The sequence below is a fragment of the Vombatus ursinus genome, unplaced genomic scaffold, assembly GCF_900497805.2.
Source record: "Vombatus ursinus unplaced genomic scaffold, bare-nosed wombat genome assembly UNPS02000582.1, whole genome shotgun sequence".
NCBI lineage: Eukaryota > Metazoa > Chordata > Mammalia > Diprotodontia > Vombatidae > Vombatus > Vombatus ursinus.
Genome location: NW_020940360.1, coordinates 38,149,414 through 38,166,123, shown reverse-complemented (window position 1 = coordinate 38,166,123; position 16,710 = coordinate 38,149,414). Strand labels below are relative to the sequence as shown.

At 40.8% G+C, this 16,710-nt stretch overlaps 1 protein-coding gene across 2 annotated transcripts in view; it reads left to right on the top strand.

Moving 5' to 3' along the window:
* The first annotated feature begins 2,644 nt into the window (after positions 1–2,644).
* METTL24 (methyltransferase like 24) overlaps positions 2,645–16,710 on the top strand; it is a 228,566-nt gene continuing 214,500 nt past the window's right edge. For both annotated transcript variants that reach the window (XM_027855690.1, XM_027855688.1), the window contains exon 1: positions 2,645–3,279. In XM_027855690.1, coding sequence (XP_027711491.1) covers positions 2,938–3,279 — 342 coding nt within the window. In that variant the 5' untranslated portion in view covers positions 2,645–2,937. The remainder of the gene's footprint in view (positions 3,280–16,710) is intronic.

Below are 16,710 nucleotides of genomic sequence, written 5' to 3'. Positions count from 1 at the left end.
TTGTTGAATCCCAATGAGAAATGACATCCAATGATAATGTCAAACAGGGAAACATGTTACCTAAAGTAGCCATGGAAGTTTGAGGAGAGATGAGGTTAGGAAGAGCCTCGGTGATGAGTCAATTCAGTAGGTGTAAAAGGATTTTCTTGCAGCAGTGAGGGCCCAGTGGAGGTTATGTAACATAAATTGATAGTACGCTCAATCATCACAGTTCAATCAACAAATATTTTTAAAATATATACTATGTGGTGCAAAGGATAGAGTGCTGGGTTTGAAGTCGGGAAGACTCATCTTCCCGAATTCAAATCTGGCCTCAGACACTTGGTAGCTGTGTGACCCTGGGGAAGTCATTTAACCCTCTTTGCCTCAGTTTCCTCATCTGTAAAATCAGCTGGAGAAGGAAATGGCAAACTGCTCCAGTATATTTACCAAGGGTCATGAAGAGTCAGACACGACTGAAAACAACAACAAGCACCTTGTGGAGCAGGAGAGAGAAGTCCAAAGAAGCAGCCATCCAAATGGAAACAGCAACAAGATAACCTGGGATTCTGGAACTGGCTGTGACAGATGAAGAAGTGACCGCTGACATAGAAACAACAGGAGCCTAGGGGGCAAGTGACCTTCTCCACTATGGAGTTTGGGGCAGAGAAGAGGAAAATGGGCACAGTGGTTTCTTGTAGGAAACCTTCCATCCGTCTCTCTTTGCCTTTGCATACATCCCCCAAAGCCTAAAATGTGCCTTCTTCATCTCAGCCTAGTAGAGTCTTTGGCTTCCTTCAAAACATGGTTCAGGTGCCATTTTCTATAAGAGATCTTCCCTGAGCCCCCAGTTACAGCAATCTCTCTCTCTTGCAATTATTTTCTATATGTTTTTGTATTTTTTTTTTTAATTTGTTGTATACTCCTAAGTGGACGTAAGCTCACTGAAGGCACAGACCGGTTTAATTTTTTTCCTCAGTACCTCCACAAATTAGTGTAGTGCCTTGAACTCGGGTGATATATGTTGAATCAAATTAAATTAACTTGCTCTTACTGCCTCCCCTCCCCCAGCTGATGACAAAAACACTAAGAGGTAGTACAGGTTGGCTTCAGGAAGAGTTTGGAGATGGGATCCCCCTCTTATTTGGATTATTATGGATGTAGACAGTACAGTTATCCCTTCTACATTACAGAGATTAGGGGTGCGGCACCCTCACAATCTGGAAAATCTGTGTAAAATTTGTTAACTCTCCCCTCGTACTAGAGAAGAAGTCTGAATTATTATGGTATTAAAAGATAAAACATGTTGATGTTATACCATACTATACATATATCTTATGCATTTCTGAGTTTCTAAACTTTTTCTGTGTCATCTGCTGGACTTGGGTGTTGTCTGTGACTTCTTCAAAACTCCTCCAAAATTGTCATTTAATGTCTTATGCTGACCTTCGATATATCCAAACCACCATGGGGCCATTTGTGATGTGGAAGGGATAACTGTACTGTGATTTTTTTTAAAGGGAGAGAAATTGTAAACCTGAACATAAGTTTGATCTATTTTTTATGTCATATTTAATGGCATGAGTTGAAAAGAGATTCTTGGGTTGCCATCTGCACTGCTGGAGGGAGGACCCACATGGATGAGATCACAAATCCATTGAAGTTTATGGCATAAACTGCTTGACAATCAGAATTTGTTCCCAGTAGCAAACCTGGCAGTTTGCCTGTCGTTTTGTGCTTTCCTCACAGTTTGGGGAGGTGGGGGGGGGGGCGCTGGGTACGACGGTTAGAGGGAGCCAGGACCTGTGATCTCATCCACGTGTCAAACTCCTGCTGTGGAAACTGGAGCACAGATGTATAGCTTAGAAGGGACCTCAGGCCATCTAGTCCAACCCCTCGTTTTAGACAGAGGGAAACTGAGGCTCAAGGAGGTAAAGTAGTTTGGCCATAGTCTTATTTACATGTAGTTAAGCCAGAGGCAGGAACTAAATCCACTTATCTCCAGAGTCTATGATTTTTCTACTCTACCGGGTGCAGAATGGCAGCTGATCTGTAATTTGCAGTCTAAGAGAATGGAGGGGGGCACTGAGAAGTTCCATGATTTGTCCAAGATTACACAGCCAGTATGTATGTTGAAGGTGGGACTTGAATACAGATCTTTGTGACCTGAAGTTAGATTCCCCGGCCTCTACACCATTCAGCTTCTTACTTTTCCAACAACAATATATACAATTGCATTGTAGGATCTAATTACGAGTGTACCTTTGAGTCGGTAGAAATGTTTCTAAATCTCTAGCTTGATCTAGGACTGGAGAAAAGCACTGCCTCCCTCTCTCCGAGGCGCCCCCCCTCCCGCCCCGTATGAGGCTCAGGTACCACTGGGGTGAGGGGCCCTTGGGACAATAGGCAGACAGGCAGTGTCCTGCAGCTCCAGGGGAAGTCCATCTATCTCCCAGTCTGAGTGAAGACCCCAACCTGATTTGCATCCCTGGGCTTTTACCTCCTGCTCCCTGCCCCATCCCGCCTGCCGGTCATCCTCTGTCCGTGCAGCCTCAAGTTTCGAGATGACCATCCAGGCCTCCGGATAAAGTTACGCAAAGGTTCCCATTGACTGTAAGGGAGGAAGGCGGGTCTGAGCTGTGTCCTGTGCCGGCCGAGGGGAGTTTCCAAACTTTGCAGCCAGCGAGCTCGGGTTCCCTTTCCAGATCCCTAGTTTCCTTACTCACCCATCCCGGAGCTCCAGCCTGCCTGCCTGCCTGCCCGCCCTGTTGTGGACTCGCCTTGCCTGCCAAAGGAGAGAAGAAAGGAGAAAGGAAGGGAAGGAACGAGCTCGCGCAGCCCAGGGATGGGGGTAATCCCTGCTGCAGCACGAGGTCCCAGGAGGGCGAGCTTCCCCACTTCTCCACACACAGGGCTCTGAGCACCCTCCATAGCACGGGCCCAGCCCGGCAAGGCAGGATGGCCAAGGAGAAACCGCTGTGGAGATGCTGTGCCTTCCGCCTGTGCCTGCTCTCTGCCGCGCTCCTCTTCTGCCTGCAGCTCACCCTGGAGCTGAGGCGCTTCTTGTCCTCAAGGGACAGCGAGGGACTGCCCTCTGGTAGCTCCCCGCCAGGCTGGCCGGATGCCCCTGCGCTGCAGCAGCCGCTTCCAGGGTTGCACCCGCCTCCTGGGGTGCACCTGCCACCGGGACACTCCCGTCCCCCAGGAACAAGCAGGAGGCAGGTGACCTACTTAAGGAGCAGCCGTCGAGGGGAGGCGGAGCTGGGCTGCTGCCCCCCAGGAGGGAGCAGTCATAAAAAGGTCAGTGACTGGCGAAGGGAGGGCAACTCGAACCTTTTGGCGGGGGTTGGGGTCACTAAAAATGACCATATCTAAGACAGAAACAGTGACAATCTCAACCTATCCAGTATCCTCTCTGTCTCTATAGCAGCATTCCAGATGTGGCTTGATATTGAGAGAGAGAGGGAGAGGGAGAAGGAGAGAGAGAAAGGCCTAGCACCTCCTTTTTCCTCCTTAGTCTAAGTTTGCTTTACAGCAGTGGTTCTCAAAGTGTGGTCCTGAGACCCCTTCAAGGAGTCCAGGAAATCAAAATTATTTTCCTATTACTGTGAAGTTATTTGCCCTGTAGAATAAAGTAACTGCCTGCCCCAAGTTTATCCTAACTTCCTGGCCTTGCCAACTCTACATATCTGTGCAAAAATCTGTGGCTGGATTTTCTTCGTATACTTTAACTAAAATAACTTATCATAATAGATTGAATGCAGAAGCAAAGTAGAGAATTCATCTGTCATCTATTAAGCCAGGCATTAAAGAGATTTGCAAAAATATGTAAAACAATGCCACACTCACTAAATTTTTGTTTTTGAAAATATAGCTATTTTTCATAAAAATGTTATTTATTATAACATGTAATAGATTTATTATTTCAAAATAAATTACTATAGTAAAATATATGTTTTAATTTTTAAATATGCTAAATATGGAGAGCTATAACTCACATAAACAAAAGCTCTTTGGGGTCCTCAGTAATTTTTAAGAATTTAAAGGTGTCCTCCAATTTTTTAAAAGTGTAAAGGGCTCCTGAAACCAAAAACTTTGAGAACTGTTACTCTACAGGTTGCCAAATTTCAGCTGCAAACCTCACCTGTTAAGGATATGAGCAAAGTTGAAGAGAATTTTGTTACATGTAGTGAAAGAACTGATTTTTCTCTTTTGGTTTTGTTTTCTCTCTCTCTTGCCTCCCTGTCTCCTCTTGGAGTCCCAGACAAAGCTCCTGACTGTTTGAAAGTAGTGGTTGGGGGTGTGTGGTGATTGTGGTTTATTTGTCATATGATCAGTGTTTCAGAAGACCCCTCTGGAATGCACTTTTTTTTTTTTTGAGACCGTGCTAGGTGTTCCAATATTTTATCTCCACTTCAACCATTTTCTGCCTCCATAATAAGTATCTTTATGACAAACATTTGGGAGTATATAAGTATAAAGTATTTTAGGAGTATGTAAATATGAAGAAAATGTCTTTAGAGACCATCTTTTGTCCAAGGAGTAGGAATACACGTAGACATAATTAAGCGGGGATAGAATTTTTCTAGGCTTAAATTCTCATAGAGCATCCTTCTTTTCTAGCAAGCGATCTTTATTTTTAGAGTTTATTCAATGCATCCTGCTGAATCTCAACGGAAAACACTATTCTTCATGAACTTCAATGGACCTATGATCTCATACTTAAATTGGTGCAGCTTGCAATGCATCCACACCTTCTCATCCTATATGATTCTTGTCCCCATAAATTAATTGTCCAAAGAAATTCCTAATGCAATGGAAGCTTTTGTGTGTGCATGATTTTTGTGTGTACTATGATTTGAGTACCAGTGCAGTATGGTATAATCAATGGAAAGAACTCTATGTTTGCAATCATAAGATCTGCCTTCAAATTTAAGCTCTGTCACTCTCTACGTGTGGAATCTTGGCCAAATTACTTAACCTTTAAAAGAAAGAAGTAGGTATATATGAGTTCTAAGGTGACTTTTAGCTCTAAATCTATGATCCCATTATCTTCTTTTTTTCTAATCTTACATTTCCAGGATGATACCTTTTTATACTGATTCTTGCTTATGTAATATGGACATGAATTTCTCAGATTTTCAATGTGAGCTCTCACAGAAGTTTCAGGCCCACAACGATGAGCTAATTACTGTTTATTGGAGAAAGGTCCAGGTCATCACGTTCCTGAAAGAGTTTTGCACCTGGATTTGGGGATTGTCAGGTGGTGTAAACTTGAAAAAGAAAGAGAAAAGAGAGGAAGAGCTAAAGGGATCAAAGAAAAGGAAATAAGATAGCCAGACCAGCATGGAGAGTTGAATGGACTCACCATCTGGGAAGCATTAGGATGTTCTTGAGTTTGGAAAGGTACACTGAGAGCTATAGTTGGGGTAAAAGGTTGGAAGGAGTAGTATACATGATATAATGTGGCCACAGCTTCCTGCAGTCCTGGAGGAGTCCTGCTGCCTAGAGAACCAAGCAAAGAATCTTGAGCAAATTTAAGAATTCTCCATGTTGTGTATTGAGAGTATGTTAAGGAAAGAAGGGGACTGACTAAAAATTTCTATCCCATTCACAGTGTAGAAGGTTACATCTAATGGTATATAGGGAGCAGGGAATGATTCTATTACTTCTTTATACTGTTTTAGTGTCTTAAATGCTTTTGCTATTGGATTGGTTATTATTCCATAGTCTAGTGATAGAAAATGCTTTATTGGATAAGGGCTTGGGCTATGAATTGCACAATTACCCAAAACAGCTGCACTGAACTAGTGTAAAGTAGTTTGGAAACAGAGTTCACAGAGAAGACAGGGGCCTACCTATTATAGTTGCAAGGCACCTTTGGAAATATGCTCTAACCTACTCCAGTCTATGATGACTGTCTCCATTGACTTTTGTCTTAACTAGCAATTCTCTTTGGAGAGCATATTTATTAAACGTAACTTGTACTGTGATACATGGACTTCGTTCCCATAGGTTCCAGTAATCCAGTAAGAGTGCTACCGCCTGAGGTTTCATAAATGAAAGTTGATGGAGAGAGCAATCCTGTATTGTGAATATGGCTATTCACAATTCTGCATGGTCTACTCCAAGGAACTGCAAGAAAATATGAATGAAATTTCTTGAGGGAAAGAATAGTACTTTGTTAATTTTTATAATTTCTAGTACCTACCTAGCGTAACATCTAGAATTGAACAGGTATTTGGGGACATTACAATAGTAGCCAGTCAGGAGTATTTTGTTTTGACCCGACTCTTAAAAAAAAAAAAGTTGGTTACCTCTAGCCTAAGCAGTTGTGATTAAATTTGAATGACCCATTAGAGAACTATCCTTAGCCCACTATACGTGCCATTTGGCTTTCAAGACTCAGCTCACATACGACATTCTACGAAAGGCCTTTCCTGGTCCCACTTAATGCCAGTACCTTCCTTCTGAGAGTACCTCCAGTTTATTAAATATATATCTTGTATGTGCACAGCTGCTTTTATTAGTCTTCTCCATCACATTGAGAGCTCCTTGGGGGCAGAAGTGGGTTTTTTTTTTGGTGCCATTTTTTTTTGGTATCCCCAGCACTTAGCTGAGTTCCTGGCACAAAATAAATCCTTAATAAATGCTTGTTAACTTGACTTCTGATCCTGCACCTGTACCATATTGATTCTGGTTTACTCTTTTCTGACTATACCCTTAATCTGTTTCCTTTGCAATTGAAGCAGGCATTTTAAAGATGGCTGACATGGAGCATATATATTCTTATTAATTGAAAATTTATTTGGATCTCTGAGGAGTAATATAGTTACTTCAACTTTCATTGATTCCATTCAGCTCAGCCTGGTAAAGTGGAAGGAGTGCGAGCTTTGAAGTCAGAGGACCTGGGTTCAATTCCAAGCTCTTCTATTTACTGCTTATGACACCTTGGTCAATTCATTTAATGTCTTTGGGCCCCAGTTTCTTAATTTGTAAAATGAAAGGGTTAAATGTGATGGCTTTAAGGTCCCTTCCAACTCTAAGACTGTGATACTATAAAATACTTATAGAGTTCTTACTATATGCAAGACAACTATGGTCCATTCCAAGGATATGCCTGTTTTCATGGGCATAACGTCAAGCAGGGGGACCAAGGTATATACATGAATAACCATCAAAGTGTATTGAGAGAAATGCAAAGTATGATATTGGTTCAGCACCTGGCATACAGTAGATGCTTAATAAATGCTTATTGACTGATTGACTCAGATGAGGTGCCAGTTTTGTGTTTCAAGAAAAGCTTTTAAGCATATTTCAGATATCATCTTCCTCTACAAAGTTACATCTCATTTTCTCCCCTCCACCCCAAGTTAAAAATGATCTTTTCCTCTTCATACTCTAAGATCACATTATCTGGATCTTCCTTTTGTCCTTGTCACAATCTAACTTTTGTACTTATACTTAGCTGTGTACATGTTGTAGTTCCCTGTGAGACTTTAATGCAGGGACTGCAACCATTTCTGTGTCCCCTTTGCTAGCATAGGGCAATGCACCTAATAAAATGCTTAAGAAATGTTTATTTTTGAGTTGAATGGAATTGAACGGAGAATTTGGGCTGGGTCTTGATGGGTAGGAATTTACTACCATGGGTGGAACTGGTTCTGGGGGATATGAAATGCTTTCCAGATAGAGAGAACAACTTAAACAAAAGCCTCAGGCCTTAAAGTCTCTCAATAATGTTGCCATTCTTTCTTCATTAACTTCTTGGCTTGCAACCAACACCAACTCTTTCCACCTTCCCTTACTCATAGATGTTGTTGTTGTTTAGTTGTTTCAGTCATGTCCAACTCTTTGTGACCCCATTTGGGGTTTTCTTGGCAAAAATACTAGAGTGGTTTCCTATTTCCTTCTCCAGCTCATTTTACAGTTGAGGAAACTGAGGCAAAAGGGTTAAGTGACTTGACCAGAGTCACATAGCGAGTAAATGTCTGAGGCTAGATTTGAACTCGGAAAGATGAGTCTTTCTGACTGCAGGCCAGGCACTCTATCCATTGCTCCACTTAGCTGCCCTACTCGTATATGACCAGCTTATAGTCTATTTTAATAAGGAAGGCAGCACTGTATCATAGAAAGAACACTGGAACTGGAGTCAGAGAACCCCAGTTCAAATCCCACCTCTAATTTTTACTACCTGTGTGATCTTAGGCAAGTCTGGGCTCAGTTTCCTCATCTTTAGAATGGAAGTAGATTAGGTAGCTTCTGAGATTACTTGTCTAGTTCCAGGTCTGTGATCCTATGACCTTATCAGTTTGTTTTTGCATTGTTAATAGCTAACTTTTACTCTTGCATTCTAGGTTTGAACTTTCCTTGATTACATGTAGCATCTCATCTGAGGTTACACCAACCAATGCATACTAACATACTGGATCCCTGGGGTGTGTGTGTGTGTGTGTGTGTGTGTATACGTGCACGCATGCATGCACATACACACATGAGCTAGGAGGATGTGACTGTTCCTAAGCTCAAGACACTCTGTGGGTCTTAATTCCTAAAATGATAGTTCATGGGCCCCCATCAGTGTGCTTAATGGTACAATTAGCTCCAAGTAAAGGCATTTACTGAGATAGTATCCTAAGACCGGTTAGTATAAAAGATTCCCTTCATAAACCCACTCTCCGATAAGTGCAAACATCAGTGAGAAGAGTAGATGCACAGTTAGGGTACACACATGGTCCAGGAAACTCATGTTTCTGGTGGTATAGGGCCCCAATTTTCTTTATCTTCTCGTGGTCTTCTCATATTATCTCCCCAGGCCCAGTGTCTCTGCTGGGCTGATCATTCAGCTTGGCTCTATGGGTCTGTTCCTCATAGAAGCTTGACTCCTGATGGCCAAGGTTAACTCTCTTCTCTATCACAAGAGGTCACATTTCTCACAGTTGCCTCCTGCCTCCATTCTAACTGGGCCTACTTTCTGCTGTGTGTGATATCCCTTACTGGAGCGACTAGTTCCTGTAAGAAATGTTATGGCCAATGGAGAGGGGAAGAGAGACAAATTTCCTCATCCCAACCGTGAAAGGAAAGGAATTATTTTCTTTTCAGGGCTGAGTTTTTCTTTCATAGCTGGTGATCTTCTCCACTGCTGGAGGACACGAAGTAGATTTTTCTGACTCCAGGCCCAGTGCTCTAACCACTGTGTGACCTAGCTGCTAATCAAAACAAATCCAATCTTCTGCATGACCAGCTTTCAACTATTTGAAGACAGCTGTCAAATCTCCCCTAAATCTTCTCTCTTAACTAGATTAAACAACTCCTAATCCTTTTTTTTTTTTTTTTTTTGCTCAAAGCAATTGGGGTTAAGTAACGTGCCCAGGATCACACAGCTAGTAAGTGTCAAGTGTTTGGTCTGAAGCCGGATTTGAACTCAGATCCTCCTGACTCCAAGGCTGGTGCTCTATCCACTGTGACACCTAGCTGCTAGACAACTCCTAATCCTTTAACTGATCCTTGGATAACATGTTTTCCAGTCAGTTCACCATCTCAGCTGCTGTCTTTCCGATGGGCTCTCTTGTCCCTATCAGTGTCTAAAACTGAACACAGTACTCTAGATGTGGCTGAACCAGGACACAGGAGAGATTTGTTCTGCATTCTATTCATGATGTCTAGGATAGCCTTACCTTTTTGAACTCCCATGTCATTGTTGATTCATATTTGACTCAAAGTACACCCAACTCTCCAGGTTGTCTTTTACAGAAATTATTATCTAGCTATGCCTCTTCCACTTTATACTTACAGAGATGAACTTTATATTTATCCATATTAAATTTCTTTTTTTTTCTTTTCTACATTTGACCTGTTATGTTCTAGCTTGTCATGATATTTTTGATATGTACTCTATCTTCCAATGTGTTTTATGTCCCTTAAATCTTCATATCAGCTGCAGATTTGACAAGTATAATATCAATGCTTTTATCTAAGGCATTCCTCATCCCTTGGAGGCCTCCTCCTACATTTCCAATCTTCTGACACCTGTCAGCCCCAGGTACTCTGCCATACAGTGACACAGGCCTCCTTCCTCTTCCACAAACTAGACCCTCCATCTTTTGACACTGGGCAGTTTCACTGACTGTCCTTCATGCATAGAATTCTCTCCCTCCTCATCTCAGCCTCCAGACTTCCTGGTTTCCTTCAAGTCTCAAATAAAGTTGCATCTTCTACAAGAAGCCTTTTCTAATCTTCCTTAATGTTAATGTCTCCCCTCTGTTGATTAACTCCAATTTATCCTGCTTTTTTATAAGTAGTTGTTTTTATGGTGTTTTCCCCTTTGGACTGTGAGATCCTTGAGATTAGGGCCATGTTTTGCCTTTCTTCATATCCCCAGCATGTTGCACAGTGACTAGGAAGTGCTTAATAAATACTTAATGACTGATCACAATGTTGACTGCACAGGACCAAGCACAGATCCTAGGGAGGCTCCACTCATGACCTCTCCAAGATAACAGAGATCTATTAATAACTAATCTTTGGGTATGATTATTGAATCAGTTCCAAATTCACATAACTTTACTAGAATTTAGTCCATATATCTTTACCTCGTCCATAAAAATAGCACAAAATACTTTGTTGAATGTTTGGCTGAAATATAGCTACAATATTTCTCTGGTCTACCAATCTAGTTATTCTGTCAGTCAGTCAATAAACATTTATTAAGTGCTCCTATGTGCCAGGCACTGTGCTTAGGTCCTGAAGATACAAATAAGAAAAAAGAAAGACAGCTTCTGCCCTCAAAGATCTTATGTTGCAGCATAATGTGTGAAGACAACACACCATAGAAAGCTGAAAAATGGAGGGGGTGGAGAAAAGGGAAAGACAAAGTATCAGGCATGATAGAGAAATCAAGGAAGTCCAAAAGGAGTGCAGTAGATAAATAAAATAAAGAAAAGCATCTAGTTGGGAAAGACTAGTTCTTGAAGGTATGCTGCTTTTTGGGGAATGGCTGAACAAGTTGTGGTTTATGAATGTAATGGAATACTATTGTGCTATAAGAAATAATGAGCAGGCAGACTTCAGAAAAACCTGGAAAGACTGGTATGGTCTGATGCTGAGTGAAGTGAGCAGAGCCAGGAGAACGTTGTACACAGTAACAGCCATGCTGTGCGATGACTAACATTGACAGACTTAGCCCTTCTCAGCAATGCAAGGATCTAAGACATCTCTAAAGGTCACATGATGGAAAATGCTATCCACATTCAAAGAAAGAACTATGGAGTTTGAATGCAGATCGAAGCATACTATTTGCTATTTTTTTTCTTCTGTTTTGTTTTGTTCCCTCTTTCTGGTGGTTCCTCCTATTGGTTCTAATTCTTTCTTACAACATGACTAATGTGAAAATGTGCTTATTAGTGAGTGGTATGTGGGTACCAGTATGTGTAGACCCCTCAGGACATGATACCCCCCCCCCTTTTTCTTTTCTTTAGTTGTGTAAGCAGAAATTCATGAACTATAGTGTATTCTGTTTATCTCATCCTCTAGCTACATGACCTTGGGTAGTAGACTGAAGTCATAAGACCCCAAAAGGGGAACCTGTTCCAGTTACTGTAGTCCCTTGTTCTCTTCGTTGGTGGGGAAGATTTACGCGAATAGATTGTGCCCCTGAGGCTCAGCCAATGGGCCAAAGGGAGGGGGTTAGGGTGGGCTATTGTGCTAGGGTCTATATAAACCTATTTTAAACAAAGCACTCTTGCACCCTCTGGCTGATGCCATTTTGGGCAACACGGGGGTGTCCTTTCTCGAGAAAGCCAGTAAAGCAACTTTCCTTTTTGCAATTCTTGTCAAGACTCTGATTCAAATTTAGGTGGGGGTCTTTTGTCCCACACAATAGAAATATATATGTATAGCCTATATCAGATTGAGTGCTGTCTTGGGGAGGGAGGGGGGAAGGGAGGGGGAGAAAAATTTTAAACTCAAAAGCTTATGGAAGTGATTGTTGATAAATCAAAATAAACTAATTAAAAAAACCGAAAACATAAAAAAAGGTATGCTGCTTCCCTTTCTAAATGCTCATAGATGACTCTTAAAGATATGATCTGTAACTTTGGCAGGAATTGATATCAAGTTCATAGCAAATGCTATACCCACCCCCACCCCCCCACACACATACATTCTTTTTTCCAAGATCTTTCAGAGATTACTGATCGAATCTCTGCAACCACATCTGCCAGACCTTTCAGTTACCTTAGGATGTAGTATGTCTGGGCTTGGAAGCAGCTAGGTGGCAAAGTGGGTAGAGTACCAGGCCTGGAGTTAGGAAGCCTCATCTTCCAGAGTTCAAATCTGGCCTCAGACACTTACTAGCTGTGGGACCCTGGGCAAGTCACTTAACCATCTTTGCCTCAGTTTGCTCATTTGTAAATAAACTAAAGAAGGAAATGGCAAATCACTCTAGCATCTTTACTAAGAAAAAAAAATTTGGACACAGCTGAAACAACTGAACAACAACAATATATCTGGGCCTGGGGACTTGAAGTCACAGGAGTTTGCCAGATGCTTTCAGACTGACTTCTCACTTTGGTTTCCATTCCTTGCTAACTATTTTTATTCTATTCTATTCTCAAAAACAGAAACAAAATACAAATGGAAATTTTAAAATTGAATAATTCAGTCTTCTCACTGATATCTATTATCATCAGTCCATCCACCCCTCCTCTTTTCCTAATAGAATATATAAAACTCTCTCACTTATTACTCATCAGCCTCAGTTCAGTTGGGATTATGTTTTTGACACAATTCTTACAAATTTATCATCCATATCATACTCCTTTGATATGGGTATAACCCAAGACACTCTCCTCAGCCCCCTTCTCCATCTGCATGCTCTCCCTTGGTGACCTTGTCAGGAGTTTAATTCAGCAGCTAGTTGGTATAGTGGATAGTGTCAGAAATGTTGTTGTTGAGTCATTTCAGTCATGTTTGACTCTTTGTGACTCCGTTTTGGGTTTTCTTGGCAAAGACACTATTCTTTCTCCAGATCATTTTTTTTATTAATTTATTTTAATTTATCAACAATCACTTCCATAAGCTTTTGAGTTTAAAATTTTTCTCCCCCTCCCTCCCCACCTCCCTCCCCAAGATGGCGTGTAATCTGATATAGGATATATATATATATATATATGTATACGTTCCTATTAAACATATTTTCACGTTAGTCATGTTGTAAGTAAGAATTAGAACCCATAGGAGGAACCACCAGAAAGAGAAAACAAAACAAAACAGAAGAAAAAAATAGCAAATAGTATGCTTCGATCTGCATTCAAACTTCATAGTTCTTTCTTTGGATGTGGATTAGCATTTTCCATCATGTGACCTTTAGAGATGTCTTAGATCCTTGCATTGCTGAGAAGGGCTAAGTCTATCAATGTTAGTCATCGCACAGCATGGCTGTTACTGTGTACAACGTTCTCTTGGCTCTGCTCACTTCACTCAGCATCAGACCATACAAGTCTTTCCAGGTTTTTCTGAAGTCTGCCTGCTCATCATTTCTTATAGCACAAAGTATTCCATTACATATACCACAACTTGTTCAGCCATTCCCCAATTGGTGAGCATCCTCTCAATTTCCAATTCTTTGCCACCACAAAAAGAGCTGCTATAAATATTTTTGTATTTGTGGGTCCTTTTCTCATTTGTATGATCTCTTTGGGATACAGCTCTATGTGCTATTGCTGGGTCAAAGAGTATGCACATTTTGGGCATAGTTCCAAATTGCTCTCCAAAATCATTGGATCATTTCACAACTCCACCAACAATGCATTTACAGATGTGACATGGAGGCAAACTGGATTAAGTGACTTGCCCAGGGTCACACAGCTAGTAAGTGGCTATAGCCAGATTTGAACTCACAAAGATGAGTCTTCCTGCCTTCAGGCCCAGCACAGGAGCCATCACCAGTCATTTTGACTTTTGACTTGCCACTGGACTTAGATGACTCTAGACGAGAGAGTGAGGCTGATAACTTTATGCAGCTCTGCCTCACTTAAATCCAACGCATGCAAGTCAAGACATCACTCCTGTGACTTCATGGGTGCTCTTCGAGAATGAAGGATGAATGGCAACAACAGACCCAGCACACCATTCCACTTTGTAGTGGGTAGAGTCAGGAATACAAATCTGGCCTCACACTCACTATCTGTGTGACCCTGAGCAAGTTATTTAACATCTATCTGCCTTGGTTTCTTCCTTCATAAAATGGGGATGATAATAACTCTACCTCCCAAAGTTGTTGAGAGGATAAAACGAGGTATTTATAAAGTGCTTTGCATACCTTAGAGTGATTGATAAATGCATTATTATCATCATCTTTGTAGATAATGATCATCTATCTATATTAAGTCCAGATTACTGTGTCCAATCTGTCTCTTTCTTAACCTCTAATCTCTCATCACCGACTACCTGTTGGACAGTTCAAATTGTGTGTCATGTAGGCATCTCAAACTTGACATATCTTTACTTCTGTATTGAAATTCTTAGTACATCCAGCAAGTCTAAAGGGATCTTATTTCATGAGGGCAGGTCTTTTTTTTTTCTTTTTTGTCCTTATGTGACCAGAAAGCCATGTCAGCATTGTCAGAGGCCGCCAGGAAGCTGCCCCAATAGAGATTAACTGGGCTTGAGCCTTGATCCCCTTGGCCAATCAAGTCTTGGGGACAGCTTCCTTATATTTTAGAAAAAGAATTGACCTAACCTGCCTAGGGGAAGAACTCTGGTAAGGAATGATCTTGTCTCATTCTGCTTCAAGATTCTCCTTCTCAGCCTCCTAATGCTTGCATGCAAATGTTCAAGGGTCTGGGTGTGTTAAGAATTGGATACAAACTAAGATAGATAGATAGATAGATAGATAGATAGATAGATAGATGACACTACATCCTAGCTATGAGGGATTTTAAATTCTACTAGAGGGAGGGGCACATATATCTTGTTCACAAATAATTATAACATAAGGGGGTATGATATGGGGCAGTGAGGGCTATAGGAAAATCTGAGGGCTGAAAGAATGCTAAGGGGATAAGAAAAATCTTGATTTGTAACAGTATAGAAAGAATCAATTGTGAAGTTAATTTAAAATTATATAAGTTAGTAAGTTACATATTGGACTGCTTAACATATTACACCATCCTGCTTGAATTTTGTTTGTTGAGAAGTAAATCATTTGGCTTTTTGATCATGATGCTTTAGGCATTAACCCAATTTGGTGATTGAAGAAGCAAAAAAATTATTTTGATTTTTGAGGCAGGCCCTGAATGTAAATGAGAATTCGCATGGAATAATTTGTCTGCTGAGTATTATTTCTGCTTGCTGTACTTCCTTTCCAGGTGTTTCAGGCTCAGAATTTTCTGCCATTAAATAGTCAATTTAATCACAGTCTATGTCTCCTCCTGTGGAAAGTAATCTGTAATAAAAAAAAAAAGTGAAGACTACTCTGCAAATAATTCTCCTCCTCTTTCCTCATTCCTTCATTTCCCAAAGTCATTTAAAAGGAGAACTCCTTGTTGATCTCTCCTCCTTGATTATACTAAATGTTTAAAGTCTATTTCCTATTAAGTTGACAAGGACAGTCCATACTATGCAAGTTATGAATTTATAACTTGTATAGTAGATAAGTGGATCCCACATATTTTATGCATCTGGTAATTATTTTACATTATTGTATTTTAATTTTTGTTGCTTTTTTTGGTGAGGCAATTGAGGTTGAGTGACTTGACCAGGGTCACACAGCTAGTAAGTGTTAAGTGTCTGAGGCTGGGTTTGAATTCAGGTCCTCCTGACTCCAAGGTCAGAGTTCTATTCACTGCACCACCTAACTGCCCCCTGGTGGTTATTTTAAATGGGATTTCCTTTTTTATTTATTACTTCATGGATTTGGTTGTTATCGTAAGGAAATGCCATTGATTTTTGAGGGCTTAATTTGTAGGCTGAAACTTTACTGAAGCTATTGTCCCAATTAGTTTCTTGAATCTCTTGGATTTTCTGAGTGAACCTGATCATATCAATAGCAAATAGGGATAGTCTTATCTCCTCTTTACCTATCTTTAAGCCCTTAATTTCTTTTTCTTGTTTTATTCCTATTGCTGGCATTTGTAGAACTATGTCAAACGATGGCAGCAAAATGGAAAAAAGATCCTTGATTTATGCCTGTATTTACTAGGAAAGCTGCTAGTGTTTCTCCATTGCCTATAATGGACACAGCAGATGATCGTGGAATGATTTGTTTATTTGTAAGATCCTAGAAAGAAATTTAAGAGTGTGTAATTAGGGCTTTTAATCTAGTAGTTTGGTAATGGTTTAAGATCAAAGGATTTAGAGCTAGAGAGAACTTTTGAGATCATCTAGTCCAACTCCTTCATTGTAGACAGGAGCATACTGAAGCCTGGAGAGATTAAATGACTTGTCCAAGGTCACATAATGGAGAGGGGCAGGCTTTGAAATCCAATTTCTTTGACATAATATCCCATGCTCTGTTCAAGGCACTGACTCTAAAGTTAGAGGACCTGAGTTCAAATCCTGCTTCCAGTACTGTCTATGTGACTTTAGGCAAGTCATAACCTGAAATGAGGAGGTCAGAATGTTGTCCAGTTGTGTCCGACTCTTCTTCATGATTTCATTTTTGGGGGGTTTGTGGTAGATACTGGAGTGGTTTGGCATTTCCTTCTCAAGCTCGTTTTACAGATGAGGAAA